The sequence below is a fragment of the Piliocolobus tephrosceles genome, chromosome 2 (assembly GCF_002776525.5).
Source record: "Piliocolobus tephrosceles isolate RC106 chromosome 2, ASM277652v3, whole genome shotgun sequence".
Classification (NCBI taxonomy): Eukaryota; Metazoa; Chordata; class Mammalia; order Primates; family Cercopithecidae; genus Piliocolobus; species Piliocolobus tephrosceles.
Window position 1 is genome coordinate 35,521,816 of NC_045435.1, and position 20,332 is coordinate 35,542,147.

At 44.2% G+C, this 20,332-nt stretch overlaps 1 protein-coding gene across 1 annotated transcript in view; it reads left to right on the forward strand.

Moving 5' to 3' along the window:
- Positions 1–20,332, forward strand: part of ARHGAP31 (Rho GTPase activating protein 31) — a 133,153-nt gene that overhangs the window by 106,720 nt on the left and 6,101 nt on the right. Inside the window, exons 9-11 of the mRNA XM_023213923.2 lie at positions 7,125–7,187; positions 9,774–10,334; positions 17,399–17,679. Of these exons, the coding sequence (XP_023069691.1) occupies positions 7,125–7,187; positions 9,774–10,334; positions 17,399–17,679 (905 nt within the window). The remainder of the gene's footprint in view (positions 1–7,124; positions 7,188–9,773; positions 10,335–17,398; positions 17,680–20,332) is intronic.

A 20,332-nucleotide genomic window follows, 5' to 3' on the forward strand; every position in this document is an offset into this window, starting at 1 on the left:
TTTGCTTGGTAGATCTTCCTCCATCCCTTTATTTTGAGCCTATGTATGTCTCTGCATGTGAGATGGGTCTCCTGAAGACAGCAGACTGATGGGTCTTGACCCTTTATCCAGTTTGCCAGTCTGTGTCTTTTAATTGGAGCATTTAGTCCATTTACATTTAAGGTTAATATTGTTATGTGTGAACTTGATCCTGCCATTATGATATTAACTGGTTATTTTGCTCATTAGTTGATGCAGTTTCTTCCTAGCCTCGATGGTCTTTACATTTTGGCATGTTTTTGCAATGGCTGGTACCTGTTGTTCCTTTCCATGTTTAGGGCTTCCTTCAGGGTCTCTTGTAAGGCAGGCCTGGTGGTGACAAAATCTCTAAGCATTTGCTTATCTGTAAAGAATTTTATTTCTCCTTCACTTATGAAACTTAGTTTGGCTGGATATGAAATTCTGGGTTTAAAATTCTTTTCTTTAAGAACGTTGAATATTGGCCCCCACTCTCTTCTGGCTTGTAGAGTTTCTGCCGAGAGATCTGCTGTCAGTCTGATGGGCTTCCCTTTGTGGGTAACCCGACCTTTCTCTCTGGCTGCCCTTAAGATGTTTTCCTTCATTTCAACTTTGGTGAATCTGTCAATTATGTGTCTTGGAGTTGCTCTTCTGGAGGAGTATCTTTGTGGCGTTCTCTGTATTTCCTGAATTTGAATGTTGGCCTGCCCTGCTAGGTTGGGGAAGTTCTCCTGGATGATATCCTGAAGAGTGTTTTCCAATTTGGTTCCATTTTCCCCCTCACTTTCAGGCACCCCAATCAGACGTAGATTTGGTCTTTTTACATAATCCCATACTTCTTGCAGGCTTTGTTCATTTCTTTTTCTTCTTTTTTCTTTTGGTTTCTCTTCTCGCTTCATTTCATTCATTTGATCCTCCATCGCTGATACTCTTTCTTCCAGTTGATCGAGTCGGTTACTGAAGCTTGTGCATTTGTCACGTATTTCTCGTGTCATGGTTTTCATCTCTGTCATTTTGTTTATGACCTTCTCTGCATTAATTAGTCTAGCTGTCAATTCTTCCACTCTTTTTTCAAGATTTTTAGTTTCTTTGCGCTGGGTACATAATTCCTCCTTTAGCTCTGAGAGGTTTGATGGACTGAAGCCTTCTTCTCTCATCTCCTCAAAATCATTCTCTGACCAGCTTTGATCCGTTGCTGGCGATGGGCTGTGCTCCTTTGCAGGAGGAGATGCGCTCTTATTTTTTGAATTTCCAGCTTTTCTGCCCTGCTTTTTCCCCATCTTTGTGGTTTTATCTGTCTGTGGTCTTTGATGATGGTGATGTACTGATGGGGTTTTGGTATAGGTGACCTTCCTGTTTGATAGTTTTCCTTCTGACAGTCAGGACCCTCAGCTATAGGTCTGTTGGAGATTGCTTGAGGTCCACTCCAGACCCTGTTTGCCTGGGTATCAGCAGCAGAGGTTGCAGAAGACAGAATATTGCTGAACAGCGAGTGCACCTGTCTGATTCTTGCTTTGGAAGTTTCCTCTCAGGGGTGTACTCCACCCTGTGAGGTGTGGGGTGTCAGACTGCCCCTAGTGGGGGATGTCTCCCAGTTAGGCTACTCAGGGGTCAGGAACCCACTTGAGCAGGCAGACTGCCCCTTCTCAGATCTCAACCTCCGTGTTGGGAGATCCACTGCTCTCTTCAAAGCTGTCAGACAGAGTCGTTCGCGTTTGCACAGGCTTCTGCTCCTTTAGCTGAGCCCTGTCCCCAGAGGCGCAGTCTACAGAGACAGGCAGGTTTCCTTGAGCTGCTGTCAGCTCCACCCAGTTCGAGCTTCCCAGCGGCTTTATTTACCTACTTAAGCCTCAGCGATGGCGGGCGCCCCTCCCCCAGCCTCGCTGCTGCCTTGCGGTTAGATTGCCGCAGACTGCTGTGTTAGCAAGGAGAGAGGCTCCGTGGGCGTGGGACCCTCCCGGCCAGGTGTGGGATATATTCTCCGGTGTGCCGGTGTTATAGTGCAGTATTGGGGTGGGAGTTACCCGATTTTCCAGGTGTTGTGTGTCTCAGTTCCCCTGGCTAGGAAAAGGGACTCCCTTCCCCCTCGCGCTTCCCAGGTGAGGCGATGCCTCGCCCTGTTTTTTGTATTTTTTAGTAGAGACGGGGTTTCACCGTGTTAGCCAGGATGGTCTCAATCTCCTGACCTTGTGATCTGCCCGTCTCGGCCTCCCAAAAGTGCTGGGATTACAGGCTTGAGCCACTGCGCCCGGCCATGATGATTTTCTGTTAATTGGAATTCTGCTGAAAAGACCTGTCCCTTCTCCCCCAGGGTCATGATGTTTAAAGAAGGATGCTACCCCATGGGACTTATTTCTGAGTATTGAATAGAAATTGATACAGGAAGGAAATGAGGGAACCATATACAGTGGGGAATTTAACCAATGCAGCTGAATATGATGTCAGGAAAGAGAAGACCAAGGAAATTTTTCATAATGATCTTTAGTGTTATAGATTGAAAGTATGATAACAATGGAAGCAATAGTTATGAAACCAAGGTGTAAAAGAGAAATGTACAAATGCAATGAGCAAACTTCGACTGGATCCTGGTAAAAAATAATAATAATAAAAATAACAGAGCTGACCGAGCACAGTGGTTCGTGCCTGTAATCCCAACACTTTGGGAGGCTGAGGTGGGTGGATCACTTGAGCCCAGGAGTTCGAGACCAGCCTGAGGAACATGGCAAAAACACATCTCTAAAAACAAAAACAAAACAAGAAAAACTGCAAAAGACAATTTGGGGGGAACAAAGAGGGAAAATGTGGATATAGACTGGATATTAAGTGGCATTGAGGAATTATAAATTTTCATAGTGTGCTAATGGTTCTTAGGAGACATATGCTAAAATTAAAGCATTCAAGGATGAAGCAGCAAAATATTGACACTTTCAAATAACTAGCAAATTATAGGTAGGTAGATAAATATCAATATAGAAATAGATAATGCAAATATAAGGCAAAATGTCAATAATTATCAAAACTAGGTGATAAGTTTAAGGGTGGTAGGTTTCTAAATGTTGAAATTTTTAATAGAGATTTGGGGGAAAATTAATTCCTATAGGAAAAATGTGAGATAATGTTTTTAAGGACTTTCCTCAAACCCAGTAATAATCACATGCCAAGGATCAGAAGTCCAGATTTTAGAGATCTTTATGTTTGCCTGTTAGAGTAAGGAGGGGTGTCACAGTACAGCAGTTACAACGATTTAGGCTGTAAATAATGGCAAATCAATTCAATCAACTTATGCAATGAGGGAATTTACTGGCTTCTGCAGTTGAACACCCTGATAGAGGGAAGGCTTCGGGGGTTTAATACATGGACGCTGTCATGATTTCTCCATGTTTTCCCCAGCTGTGTCCTCCTTTGGGTCAGCTTCATCCCCAGACTGGCTTCCCTTGCTGTGGCAAAGTGGCTGCAGTAGTTCTAGGCTTTCCCTCTGACTATCCCTCTAGGTCCAGAGGGAGAAAGAACATTTCTGGTAGCTTGCTCCTAAGAGCAGGGACCCTTCTTTTCCAGAAGGCCTCATCAAAATTCCCCTTGTCTCAGTATCCTTCAGTGAGCCACATGGTTCAGTCTCTGTTGTCAATGGTGTGCCTTGTGCTGATTGGCTTCAGCCTGGGATCCTGAGCCAACTCCACGCATGAGGAATGGGACTCACACCCACGAAGTACAAGAGCCATGTGCGAAGGGCAGAAGGGAAATGGACTCTGGGTACGCATCTGTAATCACCGTATGGCAAAACTCAGCTTGCACAAAACGGAAAGATAGCCAGAATGAAGAGGACAGGTTGCCACAAGTATGGCAAGACAGATACAAATCAGAAAATAGGATTCTTAAGGGAGAAACTGGGGAGAAGAGTACCTGACCAGAAACTCCCAATCTATGAAAAGAGCTTTGCTTAAGCACATCAAAGAGAGAATTTCGGTTGCAGAATTAGTGGTACAGCCATGAGAGAGGTTCACTAGTAATGAAAAGTCAAAAAACAACAAAACAAAACAACAAAAAGGAAATAAGTGGTTTGCTTTGATCTTTACTTAGGAAGATTTCCACCCCCATGTGGTTTTCAAAAAGAACAAGTCCGAGGCACTAGATCAAATGGTGGTAAACTCACAGAACATGCAAGATGCCCCTGGCCAGGGCTTCTCACACCTGGACCTCAGAATCGCCCACAGAGCGGATCACACCATAGCAGTTTTGCCTCAGGAGGTCTGTGGTGAGGTCTGAGTACTGGTAATGTTCTAAAAGCTCCCCAGGGGATTCTGATATGCAGCCAGGGTTGAAAGTCACTGGCTTATGATCTTATGAACAAACTAATCAGATCTTCACTAACTGAATGCAGGGGTGAAATTCAAGAACTGTCAGTATCAATATAAGTGGCACCCTGTGGCCTTAACTATTGCCTGAAGTGGTTTCTTTTTACCAGAAGAATATTGCTGGCAACTCCGAAAAAAAAAAAGACCAATAGACTTCATGGCCATAACTTCAGTGGAATCTGTGATTAAAGTTAGGCCACTGAACCCCATAACAAATGTAATCTACCAGTGTGGTCTCTGTAAGTGGCATGTGAGCTCACTGTTGAAACATGTATGTGAAAAGGGGAACCAATGGATTAACATATGTAAATAATATGCTTTAAAATCCCGTAACTAAGGACATTTAAAAGCTTAATTCACCATGAATAGCATTGGGATTGTTTTGGGTGGGGAGGAGTGGGTGAAGGGGTGTTTAACCATATCTAGAAAATGAAACAGGTAAGAAAGTAAGTGTTGGAAAAAATGGAGAACTGAATTAAGACACATAAACTTTAGAGCCTTGTAGATACGGGTATTTTAATTGATTCCATTTAAGTTGTTTGTACATTACTAAAGAGAAAGAAGAGTTCAGGGCACCCTCCAAAATGAACTGTGAGCAGAGAAATTTCAAAGCCATATGGCTATAGCAGGTCCAGGCTCACCTTTGAGTAATGCAGCTAAGAGAGGAGGACTCAAGGACACAAAGGCTGCCAGAAAACTGGGGGGTGCACCTCTGTGAGGCCAGGCCAAGGTCCCAGACAGAAAAATGTAATCTAAATGTAGTCATAGGCCACAGGAGCCTGAGCTCTTAGTTGCTTTCCAGAAAGGGGGCCAGGGAATGCTTGGGGACTGTCCCCCAAGCCACATCTCTGATGTGCTGCTGTGCTGCGCAAGGCCACAAGGAACTGCATCATGAGAAAGAGCCTTCAACACCACCAAGGTGGGTGGACACTGATGGACCTAAAGACAGAGCTGCTGCCCGGCGTCTGTGACACAGTCAGGGGCGCCTGGTCATTGCCTGTCAAGGTTGACACGTGGAAACCAGAGAAATTCCAGCCTGGAAAACAAAGGCAATGCATGTCCTAGAATACACAAACAAAGGGATGCTGACCAGGTAGGGTCAGGGCAGTAAATCAATTTATAGATTTGTGGAAATAGCAGATCTTCAAAGGATAAGAATTCTGGGGCACATTGGAAGTGAGGAGGTGAAAGGCAATCTCTGCCTTTGCAAAGGATTTGCATGGAGATGGCTGGGCGTCCCACAGCAGGCCCCAGAAAGAGAGAAGCCCCACGCTGGGAGACCAAGGGCTTAATTCAGAACCTCCCAGAAGAAGCAGGTTTGGATCAAGGAGGAAGAACAGGGGAACTGTAAACAAGAGACAAAAACAAGCTTGAGTTACAGCTCAGTTTTGGTTAAGGCCACCTCTAACTGCTTCTCATAGAACCTTCTCCTGTCTTCCCCTTTGTTGCTGAGCCCTAATCCATCCTGAATAGCAGCAACAACAATCAATAATTATTACTTTTTAATGAGTACTTACTCTATTGCAGATTAGTACAATATAATTACCTTATAGTCCTTACCTATGTAATCCTCACAACAGCTCTATTTTTTCTCATTTCACACATGATAAAACTGGAATTTAGGAAAGTTTAGCTCTCACTTTGGGGGGCCAAGGCAGGAGGATTGCTTGAGTCTAGGAGTTTGAGACCAGTCTGGGCAACATAATGAGACCCTGTTTCTAAAAAAAAATTTTTTTATTAGTCAGATTTGTTGGTGTGTGCCCTTAGTCCTAGCTACTCCAGAGGCCAGGGCAGGAAGATTGCTTGAGCCCAGGAGGTTGAGGCTGCAGTTAGCTTATGATCACTGTACCACACTCCAGCCTGGGCAAGAGAATGAGACACTGTCTAAAAAAAAATTTAGCTCCTTGGCTGAGGTCACACAGCCCAAAAGTGGCAGAGCTGGAATTCAAACCCAGATGTTTCTGAATTCAGAGTTACCTTAAGGGCTACTAGTCCTGGGCCTCCTGCTTCCAAGTACCCTCTTTCCCCTCTTGACAAGCTCGACCTAGAAGGAATTACCTTTCAGCCAATTTAGTTCCCTGAAAAGAGATGGTGTTTGTGAATCCATCTATTTAATACTATGCCTGGAATACGTTTTTACTCATTTAAACCACACTTCCAAAAAGCTGCTAAGGTGGCTTACAAATATGCATGGCGCACACCCAGTCAGAGAGTAGGTGTGCAAAAAAGGTTTTGTTGGGATCTGTTCCAGGGTGAGGTTGACGGGTGAGATCATTGGGGAGCACCCAGCCTGCAGGCCTCAAGGAACAGAGCTGCATCCGGCAGAAGCCTAACTCCAATTCCCTTGGGCCCTCTCACCTGCTGTACCACATTTGCAGTAGCTAAGATACCATCTCAGCTGTCTGCTGCTGAATACGAAGAGTGACCTGGAGCTTCATAGATTCTACCCCAGATTCACCCTTGGATACTTTTTGTACAGTATTGGGCTCAGGACTCCTCATTTGCGATGAGCTATTTGACAAAATTGCAATTTACCTTTATTGTAAAATATTAATAAAACTTTGATCTATAACTGCCCTGAGTTTATGAAATCTGTCCCATTAAGAAAGTAGGAACATCTAGGGTGGGGTAGAGGAATGTTTTCAAGGGGATCTATTATACTGGAAAAACTTTCCTAAAGAATTTTGTCTTGTGTACTTGAACAGCTTGACCTATTTTTCTGAATGCTTTCTGTTAATATGCATTCATCAAGGATATTTTTTCTTTTGTCTTTAGTGGAAAAGGCTACTATCCGACCAGCTAAAAGCATGGACTCGCTGTGTTCAGTGCCTGTGGAAGGTAAGATTTTACAAGGAGTTTCTGAGTTGGAGATTACAACTAGGAGGCTGGAGCTCACTTGCCTTTATAAGCTGTCGTGCCTGCTTCTCTGTAGTCACAATCACACACAACTACCTAGTCCCAAATCCCTCCCTGACCCTATCCTAATTTAAGGGGTTTACATAGCACTATAACCTCCCCTACCTGACTCCAGGGCTAGGCCTAAAGAGCCATCCTCTTTGCCCATCCTTCCTCTAGCCACAGCTGGAGTCCATGGCTATTTTTCATTCAAACCTGAACCAGGTAAAAGGTCAACACCTGAAACCTAAGGCAGAAGAGGCTTCCCCTTTGGGCAGAAAGAAAGAGCCAAGCATGGTTTATGCCCTATGGTTTTATGCCTAGAGGCCTATGTATCTTGAATTTGGCTGTTTCCATATGCATTCGCTTCCTAGTTTTTGTGTCAAGTCATGATTTTCAGTTGGTAGGTTCATTCATGTATCTATTCATTCATTCATTCATTTATGATGTATCATTAAACATTAATTAGGCACCAGCTATGTATCAGCCATGTGCAAACCACAATATCCTTTGTTGGGGGAGACGTGTATACAGTTGCACATGAGGTAACACCCACCACGAAAATAACACATAACATTTGTTCTCACAGCTCTATCCTTCAGGGCTGACTTGCCTGTATCTCTCCCTTCTATTTCTGTTAAGTAACCAACAAGCACCATTACAAGTTACAAGGCAAAGGATTTGTCTGGCAACAGACTGTTAAAACTTCCCTATACTTATCCTATGACTTTCCAGCTCCTTTAATACAAGACATTTTTCTCTTTCAAAAATGGGTCAGACCAAAACAATACAGAAAATCTTTAGAACAACATTTTAACAATAATTCTAAACCTGGGCCGGGTATGGTGGCTCACACCTGTAATCGCAGCACATTCGGAGGCTGAGGCAGGCAGATCACTTGAGGCCAGGAGTTCGTGACCAGCCTGGCCAACATGGTGAAACCCTGTCTCTACTTAAAAAAATACAAGAAATTAGCCAGGCGTGGTGGTGCATGCCTATAATCCCAGCTACTCAGGAGGCCAAGGCATGAGAATCGCTTGAACCCAGGAGGCAGAGGCTGAGGCACGAGAATCATTTGAACCCAGGAGGTGGAGATTGCAGTTAGCCGAGATTGTGCCACTGCACTTCAGCCTGTCTCAAATAATAATAATAATAATTAATAATAATAATAATTCTAAACCTGTATAATACTCAGTGAGGTCTTCTTAAGTTAACTTGATACTTTCAGCATTTTCTTACTTTTATATTCATCCGTTTGCTTTGGTTTGGAAACTTCTTGGCAGTTCTTGGCCAGTTTTGCAGGAGTTAATATTTCAAAATATAGGTCATTATATACATGGTATGTGAGTATTGGACAGTTCATCTAACTGCTGAGTCTCAGTGTCCTCATGTGTTAAAGATCATTACACTTTCTTGCTGGGTGGTCATAAGAACTTTAAGCATAGAGTTATGTAAGATGCCCAGTTTAGTGCTTAGTACCAAATTAGAAATTATTTTCTAGATCCCTGGCAACTCACATATCATCTCCAAGCTTATTTACTTCCCATGTAGACTTTTTTCTTCCTTGCCTTCATGTCTAAGCCAGTCAAGAACTTGGTCCGGGCGTAGGGGCTCATTCATGCCTGTCATCGCAGCACTTTGAGAGGCCGAGGCAGGCACATCACCTGAGGTCAGGAGTTTGAAACCAGCCTGGCCAACATGGTAAAACCTCCTCTCTACTAAAAATGCAAAAATTAGCCAGGGCGGTGGCAGGTGCCTGTAATCCCAGCTACTCAAGAGGTTGAGGCAGGAGAATCGCTTGAACCCAAGAGGTGGAGGTTGCAGTAAGTCGAGATCACGACACTGCACTCCAGCCTGGGCGACAGAGCTGTACTCCATCTCAAAAAATATATATATTCGCTCCTCACAACTGTACTTTCTAACATTTAGTTAATTTACATATCTAGTTTCTCATCCTCTCAATCAACAGGAAGAAGCCTGAGAAAAGGTGGGAAAGGTCTAGTTGTTAACAGCATTTGTTTCCTAGCTGGGAAATCAAACCCCCTTGTCTGGGTCCATCTGCCAGAGAAAACTTAAAACAATAAGTTTTAAAGTTCTAAAATAAGACAAGATTCTGTTTATTTTTCATTTTTGTCTTCTTCATTTTGAGCAAACATCATCCTACCACCTCCCATCTGTCTCTTTATTTTTTCATGATCTATAATTAATGCCTGGTAGATGATGGCTCTGTTTAGCAACTTTAGCAGTAATCTTTTTTTGAAAACTGCTCTACCTGCAAAGTTTAAAAGTGATCTGTATGGCACGACAGCAAATAGTCCTACCAAAGCATCATGCTAAAATTCTATGCATATAAGAAAGTGCTTTCTCTTTTGTCATCCAGATGTTACCTGTGTTTATCTGGGTGGTTATGCCCCTATTAGAATGCTGTGCCTCTCTAGTATTCAAATGTCGTGTGCCTGCCCTTACTGGAAGGCCTGCCATTGTATGTGTGCCCAGGCTGCTGACCATACACCTGTTCCTTTTTACTAGGAAAAGAAGCCAAGGGAAATTTCAATCGAACAGTTACCACCGGTGGATTTTTCATTCCAGCAACAAAGATGCACTCCACCGGCACCGGCAGCTCATGTGACCTCACCAAGCAGGAGGGCGAATGGGGCCAGGAGGGGATGCCTCCGGGGGCTGAGGGTGGCTTTGATGTCCATCTCCAGGGCGCTCAGGCCCGGCCCCCACCGGAACAACTGAAGGTTTTCCGGCCTATTGAGGATCCAGAGGGCGAGCAAACAGCCCCAAAGATGCTGGGTATGTTCTACACTTCGAACGACAGCCCTAGCAAATCCGTCTTCACCAGCAGCCTCTTCCAGATGGAGCCGTCGCCGCGTCACCAGCGCAAGGCGCTGAACATCTCCGAGCCCTTTGCGGTGTCTGTGCCGCTCCGCGTGTCCGCCGTCATCAGCACCAACAGCACGCCGTGCAGAACACCCCCGAAGGAGCTGCAGTCTCTTTCCAGCCTGGAAGAGTTTTCTTTTCATGGATCAGAGAGCGGAGGCTGGCCAGAAGACGAGAAACCGCTGGGAGCTGAGACTTCTGCAGGTAAGTAGAGGGAGGGTCTCTTTCCATTGCAAGAGAGAAAAACCAGACTTAAATTTGCTTCGAGTTTGCAAGGCAATACAGTGAAGTGGTTAAGCCTGTGGGCTCTAGAGCCCGACTGGGTACAAATCCAGACTTTGCCATTTCACTGCGTGATCTCCAGCAGATGTAACCACTCTGTGCCTCGGTTTCTTAATCTGTAAAATGGGAATAATTATGTTAATAATACCTTTTTCATAAGTTTGTTGTAAGTATTATTTAATACATATGACGCTCTCAGAACAGTGTTTACATACAACAAGTATATAATAAATGTTACCTATTATTATTTTATTTGCTCACAGAGTGAGAAGGCAGGAGAAAAACTCAGAATGGAATGCAGAGCTGCAGAGCTGGAATTGGGAGTTCAGGTCTTCCAGTCTCCTTCTCTCTCCATCCACCCATCCTCATTTCTACTTTATATTTGCAGACAACATGGCTAGCAACAAGAAAGAGCATCCCTCTCCCAATTTTCTGATATCAAATGCAGGAAGGATTCTGATTGGATCTGCCTGAGTCACACGCCCAACCTTGGACCAGTCACTGTTGCCCAGCTCACTGGGTTCTGAGATTGGCCAGACTTGAGTCTCTGGGTGTGTCTGGAGTGAGGAGAGGTTCTTTTAATTAACGAGCAAACATGGGCCACATAAAATGGAAGCAGGGAGAACCCCAAAGGAAAGGATGGCTGACAATCAAACCAACATATGTTTATTGTGATTTAGGAATGTTTCTTTTCAGTTAATATTAGTCATTTTCAGCACCTATTAGGTTGTCAGGCACTCTCCTAAGTGTCCTGAAAATATTATCTCATTTCTCCCCTCTATCCTATGATATAGGTAGTCACTATTATCCCCATTTCCTTAGGAGGAATGGGTTATTTACTCAATCACTCATAGCAAGGAAGTGGAAAAACCAGGATTTTAATCCAAACTTTAAAAAAATCCATGCTTGTAACATGACCACGCTCCCTCCTGTGTTCACTATGGGCTGTGGAGTTACAAAGATTGTTCAGACATGATCCCTTCCCCACAGCGAGCTCACAAACTAAGAAGGGAAATTGAAACTCTGCACTGAAGTCCAGTGCAGGGTCGGCCTATGGAAGTAGCGTAAGCGCCTCCTCAGGATTTGTGGAATTAGGGAGGGGTTAGGTACCCAAAGCATCACGAAAGAGGTGTTCATAACAGATGGCAAGGGCATGAAGGAGAGGCAGTCCTCTCAGGAGGATTCCAGGAAGATTTAGGAGAGGTGACATTTGAACGGAGCCTTCATAAATGGGTAGGGTTTCTCCATGCAGAAAAGATGAGAAAGGGCATTCCGGGTAGCTACATGTTGTGGGAAATACGTAGGTTTTGGAACCCAGCCTGGCTGATTCAGATGCTAGCTTTACTGTTCTTTGTCAGTTTGGCAGTGGGAGATTTTGGAGCCTGTTTCTCGTCTGCAAAGCAGGGGAGGCTCCTATCCCAAAGGCTGTAGTGAGGTCTGAATGGGAAAATGTCCATAAAATGCCTGTCCATAGTCCGGCTCACAGAAGATGTGAGTAAATATTAGTCCTCTCCTCCCATTTCCTTTCAGGATGGGTACACAGATGAGCACATTTCAGGGGATCCAGTGATGCCTTATCTGGAAAACAGCGTCATGGGCTGGCGTGGATGCAGCAGGATGAAGGGTAGGGGAAGGAGTGAAAGCTTTGAGGAAAACAGTATTTCCAAAGGCTTTTGTGAGATTTGTTATCCTCTCTGGAAGAGTGGATCGGGGTCTTTTAGAGACAGACTGTTATCCATTTTTCCCCCTCTCTCCTCCATATAAATAAGAATACCCATTTTGCATTAAGTTGGTCTGGGAAAGACGCTAAGGGAGACTCCAGCCTGCTTTCCTACCTATGGCCAGTGGGCAGTCAGGGCAGAAAGAGGGCCTTGTGGAAGGCAGCCATCCAGATCTGAGACCCAGGGTGGAAGGGGACTGCTCAAAGTCTCAGGGGCAACAGGTCCCCTCACCCTGCTCTCTGACGGGGTGAGGTTAACTTCAGTGGTAACCTCATGATAACGTCCATGATTACTCCAGGTGGAGAACTTCACCTTCATTAATTAAATATTTTTCTTTCTGTTGTGCAGTAGCAGTGGGCAAAAGAAAAAGAATTAAAGACAATTTTCCAGGTTACCCATTTAAACTTTTAGTTGATCTAGTCAAACCAACTCTCCCACTTTTGGCCAATCTAAGTGAAATTCCAGTGCAACCCAAAGCGTAGAGATATCGAGTAAGTGGTGCATTTTAACTAAAGTTAAATGATTGTAAATACCGATTACTCTGAATGAAAAAATCGAAGGATTAATCAATGTAATCATCATGGTTGATTACTGACTTTTACCTGATTCAAGAGTATGTCGTGCTAACCTTATCCTCAGCCGGTGGGGAGAAAGGACAGCAAACAGAATCCTTCCGAAAGTGAAGGATGAGCTTATGGACTGGTTTAAAAATTACAGCTAACACTCTCTGCATCCCGTTCTAGAAATGTTAATTGAGGAAGATCAGAATAAACATATAGCTTTACAGAAACTTGATAAATGAAAATCCGGAATTTCCTTAAGAGATATTAGGAGTTGCCTCATTCTTTTACTGAAGAACTTACAGTAGAGTTCTCTTAGTTCTATTTTAGTGCATCTGAAATACGATTCTGTAACATCCGCAGAAAGTTGTTTTGCCCTATTTTTTTTAACCAGAAGCAAGCCTACCTTATAAACTCATTAGTTGATTATATTAGTTAAGGTACAGGCTAAGCTGCTATAATATAGAAAACCAAAAATACAGTGACTCAAACAAGATAGAAGTTTATTTCCGTCTTACGCACAAGTCCAGAGTAAGGTGACTGTGATCCAGGAGATCTGGTGTTCCAGGCTCCTTCAGCCATACCCAGGGGTGTTGTCCTTGTCTGCATGGTCAGAGTGGGCTCAACACCCCCACAGTCACATTCCCACCCATGGGAAAGGGCTACAGGAAGAAGCTGAGCAGCTTCTACTTAAGGATGTCACCTAGAAGCTGCACACATCATTTCCACCGCATCCCATCTGCCAAACGTATTTCACACAGCCACACTTACCCTCAGGAGACTGAGACATGTTGTCACTAGATGCAAAGCCATGTGCCCAGCTAAAATCTGAGGGGTGGGGGAGGTTCTACCTCCAAATAAAGAAGAGGATAGATACTGGGCAACGATTATCAATCTCTGCCTCTATGGTCACCCGCTTTGTGTATAATGTGTCACATGCTGGGAACATGACAATGCCCTTCCCTTTTGAGCTATGGAGATTTCTTGTAGTTTAGAAGTAGCCACCAAATCTGTCAGCCGACAAAAATTTGTTGGAGATTTGCAGGTAATTTTTAGGAATAGATACTGCCTCTGTTCTGAGGAACTTACCCAAGGATAGAAGCCATGTACCTGAGAAGAGATCATGGTAACGTGAGGACTGTGCAGCACATAGATAATAACACTGAGTGCTACGGTGGGACATGGTGTGGGAAAGCTACAAAGAGATGTTGTTAGGTTTATGTCTTGAGGAATGGATTCAACTGGAATCACAGGGAGGACCAAAGCAGTGGAGAATAAGGCCTGTTAGGGGAGTGGGAGAAGAGAGGACATGTGACTGGGCCACAGTGAGATGGGCTTTGCATGCCATAGTGGAGGCAATAGGGAGCCACAGAGGGTTTTCAGCAGGGGAGTGAGTGATAGGAACAAACTCATGGTTAGCATGGGCCCTTCCTCCACACCTCGCACAGGAGTCCATATTAATAGTCATGATTAATGGAAAGAAGCTCTACCAAAAGGGACACTGGCAAGTTCCTCCAACTACTAGATTTTAGGAGAATGTTAAAAAATATGTGTTTAAAAATTACAGATGCATTTACCCTTTCACCCAAAAGTTTCTAAGAATTTATCCTAAATAAATAGTTGCATAAATACAAAATGACGTTTGCATCTCATGGCATTATTTGTAATAGCAAAGGACTAGAAACAACCCAAATGCCCCCTTTAGGGGTCTGGTTGAATAACTAGGATGCATCCACACAATGAAGTTCTATAGAGTCCATTGCTTCGTGAGCTTTGCACTACATTCCCCCAAACTCCTGCGCATCTGTCGGGGACAGTTTCTGTGCACACGAAAGGCACCTATTTCAGATGTCTGCCTTGCATTTCCGGTTTTCTGCCTCAGAGCATTTTATGAAGGGATTGGCTCATTCAGCCTTTGTGTGGGACAGCTCAGAAGCATGGAGAATTAACTGGGGTAGCTCTCAAGTAATACAGGCCAGGAATCAGGAATGACCCAGCCTCTTATCATACGGAGGGATTGTTGGGGGGCACATTCTACATAGTGCTTCTTAAGGTTACCAGAGATTGAGTCCCAGTTGCTGAAAATGGGAACCAACTCAACAAAATACTCTTTATTGACTTTTCCTCCGTTCCTCTCACTTTCTCATTTTTGCTTCCTGGGACCACCTTCTAAATAAGCCACCTGCTACTCGGACCCTGTTTCAGGATCTGCTTTGAAGGAAACCCAAACTAGGCCACATCATAAAGAATGATCAGGCCGGGCGCGATGGCTCACGTCTGTAATCCCAGCACTTTGGGAGGCTAAGGTGGGCAGATCACTTGAGGTCAGGGGTTTGAGACCAGTGTGACCAACATGATGAAACCCCGTCTGTACTAAAAAATACAAAAATTAGATAGGTGCAGTGGCAGGTGCCTGTAGTCCCAGCTACTAGGGAAGTTGAGGCAGGAGAATTGCTTGAACCCAGGAGGCGGAGATTGCAGTGAGCCGATATTGCACCACTGCACTCCAGCCTGGGTAACAGAGTGAGACTCTGTCTGAAAAAAAAAAGAATGACTAATTTCCCTCTCTACTAACATGGCATGGGCTTCAAGATATGTTAAGTGAGAAAATGTAAAGCAAACAACAATCTGTATCACATAGTGATTTTGTGTATAAGGATGGGAAACTAAAATATATACAAGTATCTGTTTAAATATGCAAAAATAAACTGACAGAATAAACCAATAAACTAATAAAAGTAGTTATCTCTAAGAGACAGTGGGAGTATGGAACAAACCAGAAGCAACAGTGATGGACACATGGTGGGTGACCAAGGAGAGGTTGGTCTGGGAAGCCTTGAAAGAGGTGTTGTTAGGTTTGCCTTGAAGAAAGGGTTAGATTGCAACCACAGGGAGGACCAGAGCAGAAGAGTGCAAGGCCTGGCAAGGGGACTGGTAGAAGAGCAGACCTGTGGCTGGGCTAGCAAGAAGGGGCCTTTTTATATACAGTGGGCCCCTGACATTCAAAGGTTCCACATCCACGGATTGAACCAACCACAGATCAAAAATCTCCAGAATAAAAAATTGCATCTGTACTAAACATGTACAGATTTTGTTCTTGCCATTATTTCTTAAACAATACAGCATAACAGCTATTTGCATGGCATTTACAGTGTATTACATAAGCAACCTAGAGATGATTTAATACAAAAGGATGTGCATAGGTTATATGCAAATAGTATGTATGCCATTTTATATCAGGGACTTGAGCACACATGGATTTTGGTATTGGGGAGGTCCTAGAAAGAGTTGCCCTGTGGATACCAAGGAATGACCTGTAGTTTTAACTTTTGAACTCTGTAAATATTTTACATATTCAAAGATAAAACTGAATTTCAGGAAATAAGCCTACAAAGTGATGGGCAAAAGGAAATACCACTGTTGTGAATTCTGAAGCATTTTAATTCAGACATCAGGATGCTGTCACTAGATCTGAGTTGCTGGGGAGGCCTTGTGGTGAGACACCTCAGAGTTAGGACACCAGTATAAACAATGGCAATGAGTGGTTTGGTCTTAACCAATCTTAACCAACAAACTTTTCTGAGCTTGTGCTGTATGCCAGACACTGCTATATGCTTTGTCTCCATTGTCTACTTTATCCTCACATCAGCCCTAAAAAGCAAGTCTTATGATGCCTTTGTACCAAGATTACAAGATTCAATGAGAAATTAGCATTTGAACCCAGGTTTCTTTTTTTTTTTTTTTTTTTGAGACGGAGTCTCGCTCTGCCGCCCAGGCTGGAGTGCAGTGGCCGGATCTCAGCTCACTGCAAGCTCCGCCTCCCGGAACCCAGGTTTCTTTAATACCACTGTAAATGGTAATTTTTCTTGAGGGCCTGCTATGTGCCGAGCACAGTCCTGGGTACTCGCTCAGTCTTTAATCCAGAGTGTGGAAACAGCTTTATGCAATGAAACGGGGCTTTCCTTCATGCAAAGCAATAGAGACCAAATTTGAGATCTGCCTGCTTCTTCCTGATCTCATAGATGTTTAAGAACAGAGCTTAATCACTTTGGACATATCCAAATTGACAAGAGATAACCCCTGGAAAGAGTCACACAGGAAGCTGTTAATCATAATTATAAGATATTTTTGCAGCAAGATGTGAATAATAGATTTTTGTAACCTTGGACACCTAGATGGACTTCTCAAAGTCTGACCAGCTATTTGAGAAGTCAGAGACTGGGCTGGAGCATGGTGTCTCAACTTCAGCACTACTGACATTTTAGACTGGATAAGTCTTTGTTGTGGGACAGGTTCTGTACACTGGAGGATATTTAGCAGCATCCCTGGCTTCTATCCACTAGATGCCAGGAGCATTCACCCCTCCCCAGTGTTGTGGCAACCAAAAAATGTCTCCAGACATTGCCAAACATCCACTGGAAGAAGAAAACGGTAGGCGCAAGATGGTCCCTGGTTGAGAACCACCAGACTAGGTGATCTTTGATGTCCCTTCCTTCTCTGACAATCTTTAACTCTGGGAACTGAGGCCAGGCCATTGCTAGGAGAAAAGAGTAAATGCAAGGGGCAGTGAGCTGGGGGAATTCCCTCCATCCTTCTTGAAGCAGGGCCAGGAGACAGGACAGTGAATGTTTTGGGACAGTCTCTCTTGAAATGAAGCCTCCTTTAACTTCATTTAACTAAATGATAACTCCCATTTTCACTGCAGCTTCTGTACCTAAGAAGGCAGCTCTTGAGGATGCCAAGCCAGTACCTGAAGCACTTGGGACAGTGGAATGCAGCAAAGGCCTGTCCCAGGAGCCAGGCATCCACCTGGAGGAGAAGAAAACCCCAGAAAGCTCCTTGAGCTCTCAAAATTCAAATGAATTAGAGAAGAGACCAAATCCGGAGAAGGTGGTGGAGGAGGGACAAGAGGCTGGTGAGATGGAGTCCAGCACCCTGCAGGAGAGCCCCAGGGCCAGAGCCGAAGTTGTCCTTCTCCATGAGATGGTAAGGTGCACTCTCCACCTGCTCCAGCCAGGTGGAGTTATTTTTTCCCAAGGGCTCTTGGTACAACGTAAAGTAAATTGAAAAAAATTTTTTTTGAAAATCAGTTTCTTCCAAAGGGACTTTAAGAGACAAACTTCTAATGAAGGTCTGAGATTTGTTTTGCAGTGGACTTTTCAGAAGTCCTGCAGGGATGGGGAGGAAATATACTGCTCGGATTCCCTAGTACAGATTCAACTCTAAATATTCCTGACCTGAGGTCACCATAAGCCAGTAACATGTCTTGGAATGTAATGACATTCAATCCCAGAAGCAGCACAAGTCCTGTTTGTCATACCCCAGTCCCAAATACCGTGATCATTCACAGAGTCCAGCCTTCTTCTTCCAGACATCCTGGATGGGCAGTTGTCTACACTTATTTCCAAAACCAGAAATATTTCCAGGATCCATTCTTTCCTCCCGTGGGCTCTGGGGAAGTTAAAATACAACACTGGAGCTGACTAAACCTTGTCTACTTTGTAGAGGTGGAATTTTCCAAGAAGGTTTTTATGGGATGTCCTTCCATAGAAAGTGTGAGGAGGTTTTCCAGGGATACCCAAGGAGGAGTCATGCATTTGGGTGGTAGCTCTGTGACCAGAGGAGGGTACCAGAAAGGAGGATGCCTTTGAACTTGCTTCCAGAGTCTTGATTTTCAGGATGTGCACAGAAGAACCATGTGTTGGGAGTTGGGGCAGAGTGAGGTGCCATGGAGGCCTCAGGATGGCTGAGCGAGGGTCTCTATAAGATCTATTTGCATTTGTTGAAGGTGAAAGATGAAGAGATTCATATGGGAGTTGATTGAATTCTTACAGGGAGGACCCTGTAGGAATGAATGGCATTGCTTTGAGAAGCAGGTAAAGTTAGTGCTGCTAACTTAAAGTTAGTGGTGGATTCAAGGGAACAAGTAAAGGCATCAGTTCATTCATTCATTCAAAAGTTGTATTTAACGTGAACTTTGTGCCAGACACTGGCATCACCATAGTGAACAAGGCTTTAGCCATCCTTGCCTTCTTGGAGCTAACAGCATAGTTGGGGAAAGACATTGAACAAGTAATTCCTGGTGTGCTGTGGAAGCATGGAGTGCATGGGAGCACATAGCAAGAGGACCCAACCTAGTCAGAGGGAGGAGGCATGCCACAAGGGTCAGGGAAATCTTCTCTGTAGAGTGCATATTTAGGCAGATAACTTAAGACGGAAGAAAGGGGTAATGGGTGGAATAGCAAAGGAGAGACCTCCAGGCAGAAAGAATAAGATGTGCCTTGAATCCAAGGCAGAAAAGAGCATTCCCATTCAAGGAATGGGAGCAAGCCTGGGATAGTCAGGCTGGAAAAAGTGAGACTCAGGGGGATGCAGGAGCCCGGACTGCTTGGAAGGGATTTGGGGTTTAACCTACGGGCAATGGGAAAGCATATGAGGTGTTCAGAATTTTATCTTTCATGGGTCATTCTATTCTGTGTGGAGAACGGCTTGGAGAAGAAAGGAGGCACGAATGCATCAGGAGGGGAGTGTGTGGTAAGCCAGGAGAGAAAAGCTAGAGGTGTAGACTAGTGTGGGGCCATGGGGATAGAAATGAAGGACTACAATCACTATTTAGAAGGTAAAATGGACAGGACTTGTTGAAGGATCAAAGGGCTGAGAAAGAAGGAAACGTCAAAGGCACCTCATAGGTTTCTGGTTTGAGCAAGACGATGCACTGTGGGTCCACTTACCGAGAGGAGAGAGTGAAGTGGAAGGGAGTTTAGATGTTCATTTCTTCATCTAAATTTATGGTTTCTTAGTATTGATTTCTTAGTAAGAGCTCAGTTAATGTAGGTGCTGAGGAGAGTAAAGAGATGAGGCTGTCCCCGCTCTGAAGCAGGACACAGTCTAGTAGGCAAAATAGAAATGTTCACAGATAAATGCAGTATAGTAGAAGCAGACTAATTTTGACAATCCCCCAGAGATATGTGAAAGAAATAATCCAAAAGAAAACACTGAATTCATTACAGTTCAGCAGACCCTTTATTGAGCCCCCATTTACAGTATACTGGGCACCTCTTGGCCTTGATGAATCGAAGATGAATAAACACAATCCTGACCTCAAGAAGCTCACAGTCCATTGGGAATAATAAGACAAGCATAAAAGTAACTTTAATATGAAATAGCAAGTGATTAGAGCTAAGTGAGAAGGGACGAGAGGTCAGCAGCCAATACTACTTTCACAAAGGCCTGTGCCACCCCAGGGTGGAGATTTGTCCCCCAGCTGCCTCGCCCTGAGATAGAGTTAGGCCTTGAGGCAGGAAATGAAAGAAACTGGGCCGGGCGCGGTGGCTCACACCTTTCCCAGAACTTGGAGAGGCCGAGGCGGGCAGATCACCTGAGGTCAGGAGTTTGTGACCAGCCTGGCCAACATGGTGAAACCCCCATCTCTACTAAAAATACAAAATTAGCTGGGTGTGGTAGCGCATACCTGTAATCCCAGCTACTTGGGAGGCTGAGGCAGGAGAATCGCTTGAACCCCGGAGGAGGAGGTTGCAATGAGCCAAAATCATGCCACTGCACTGCAGCCTGGGTGGCAAAAGTGAAACTCTGTCTCAAAAAAAAAAAAAAAAAAAAAAAGAAAGAAACTGAAATTAGT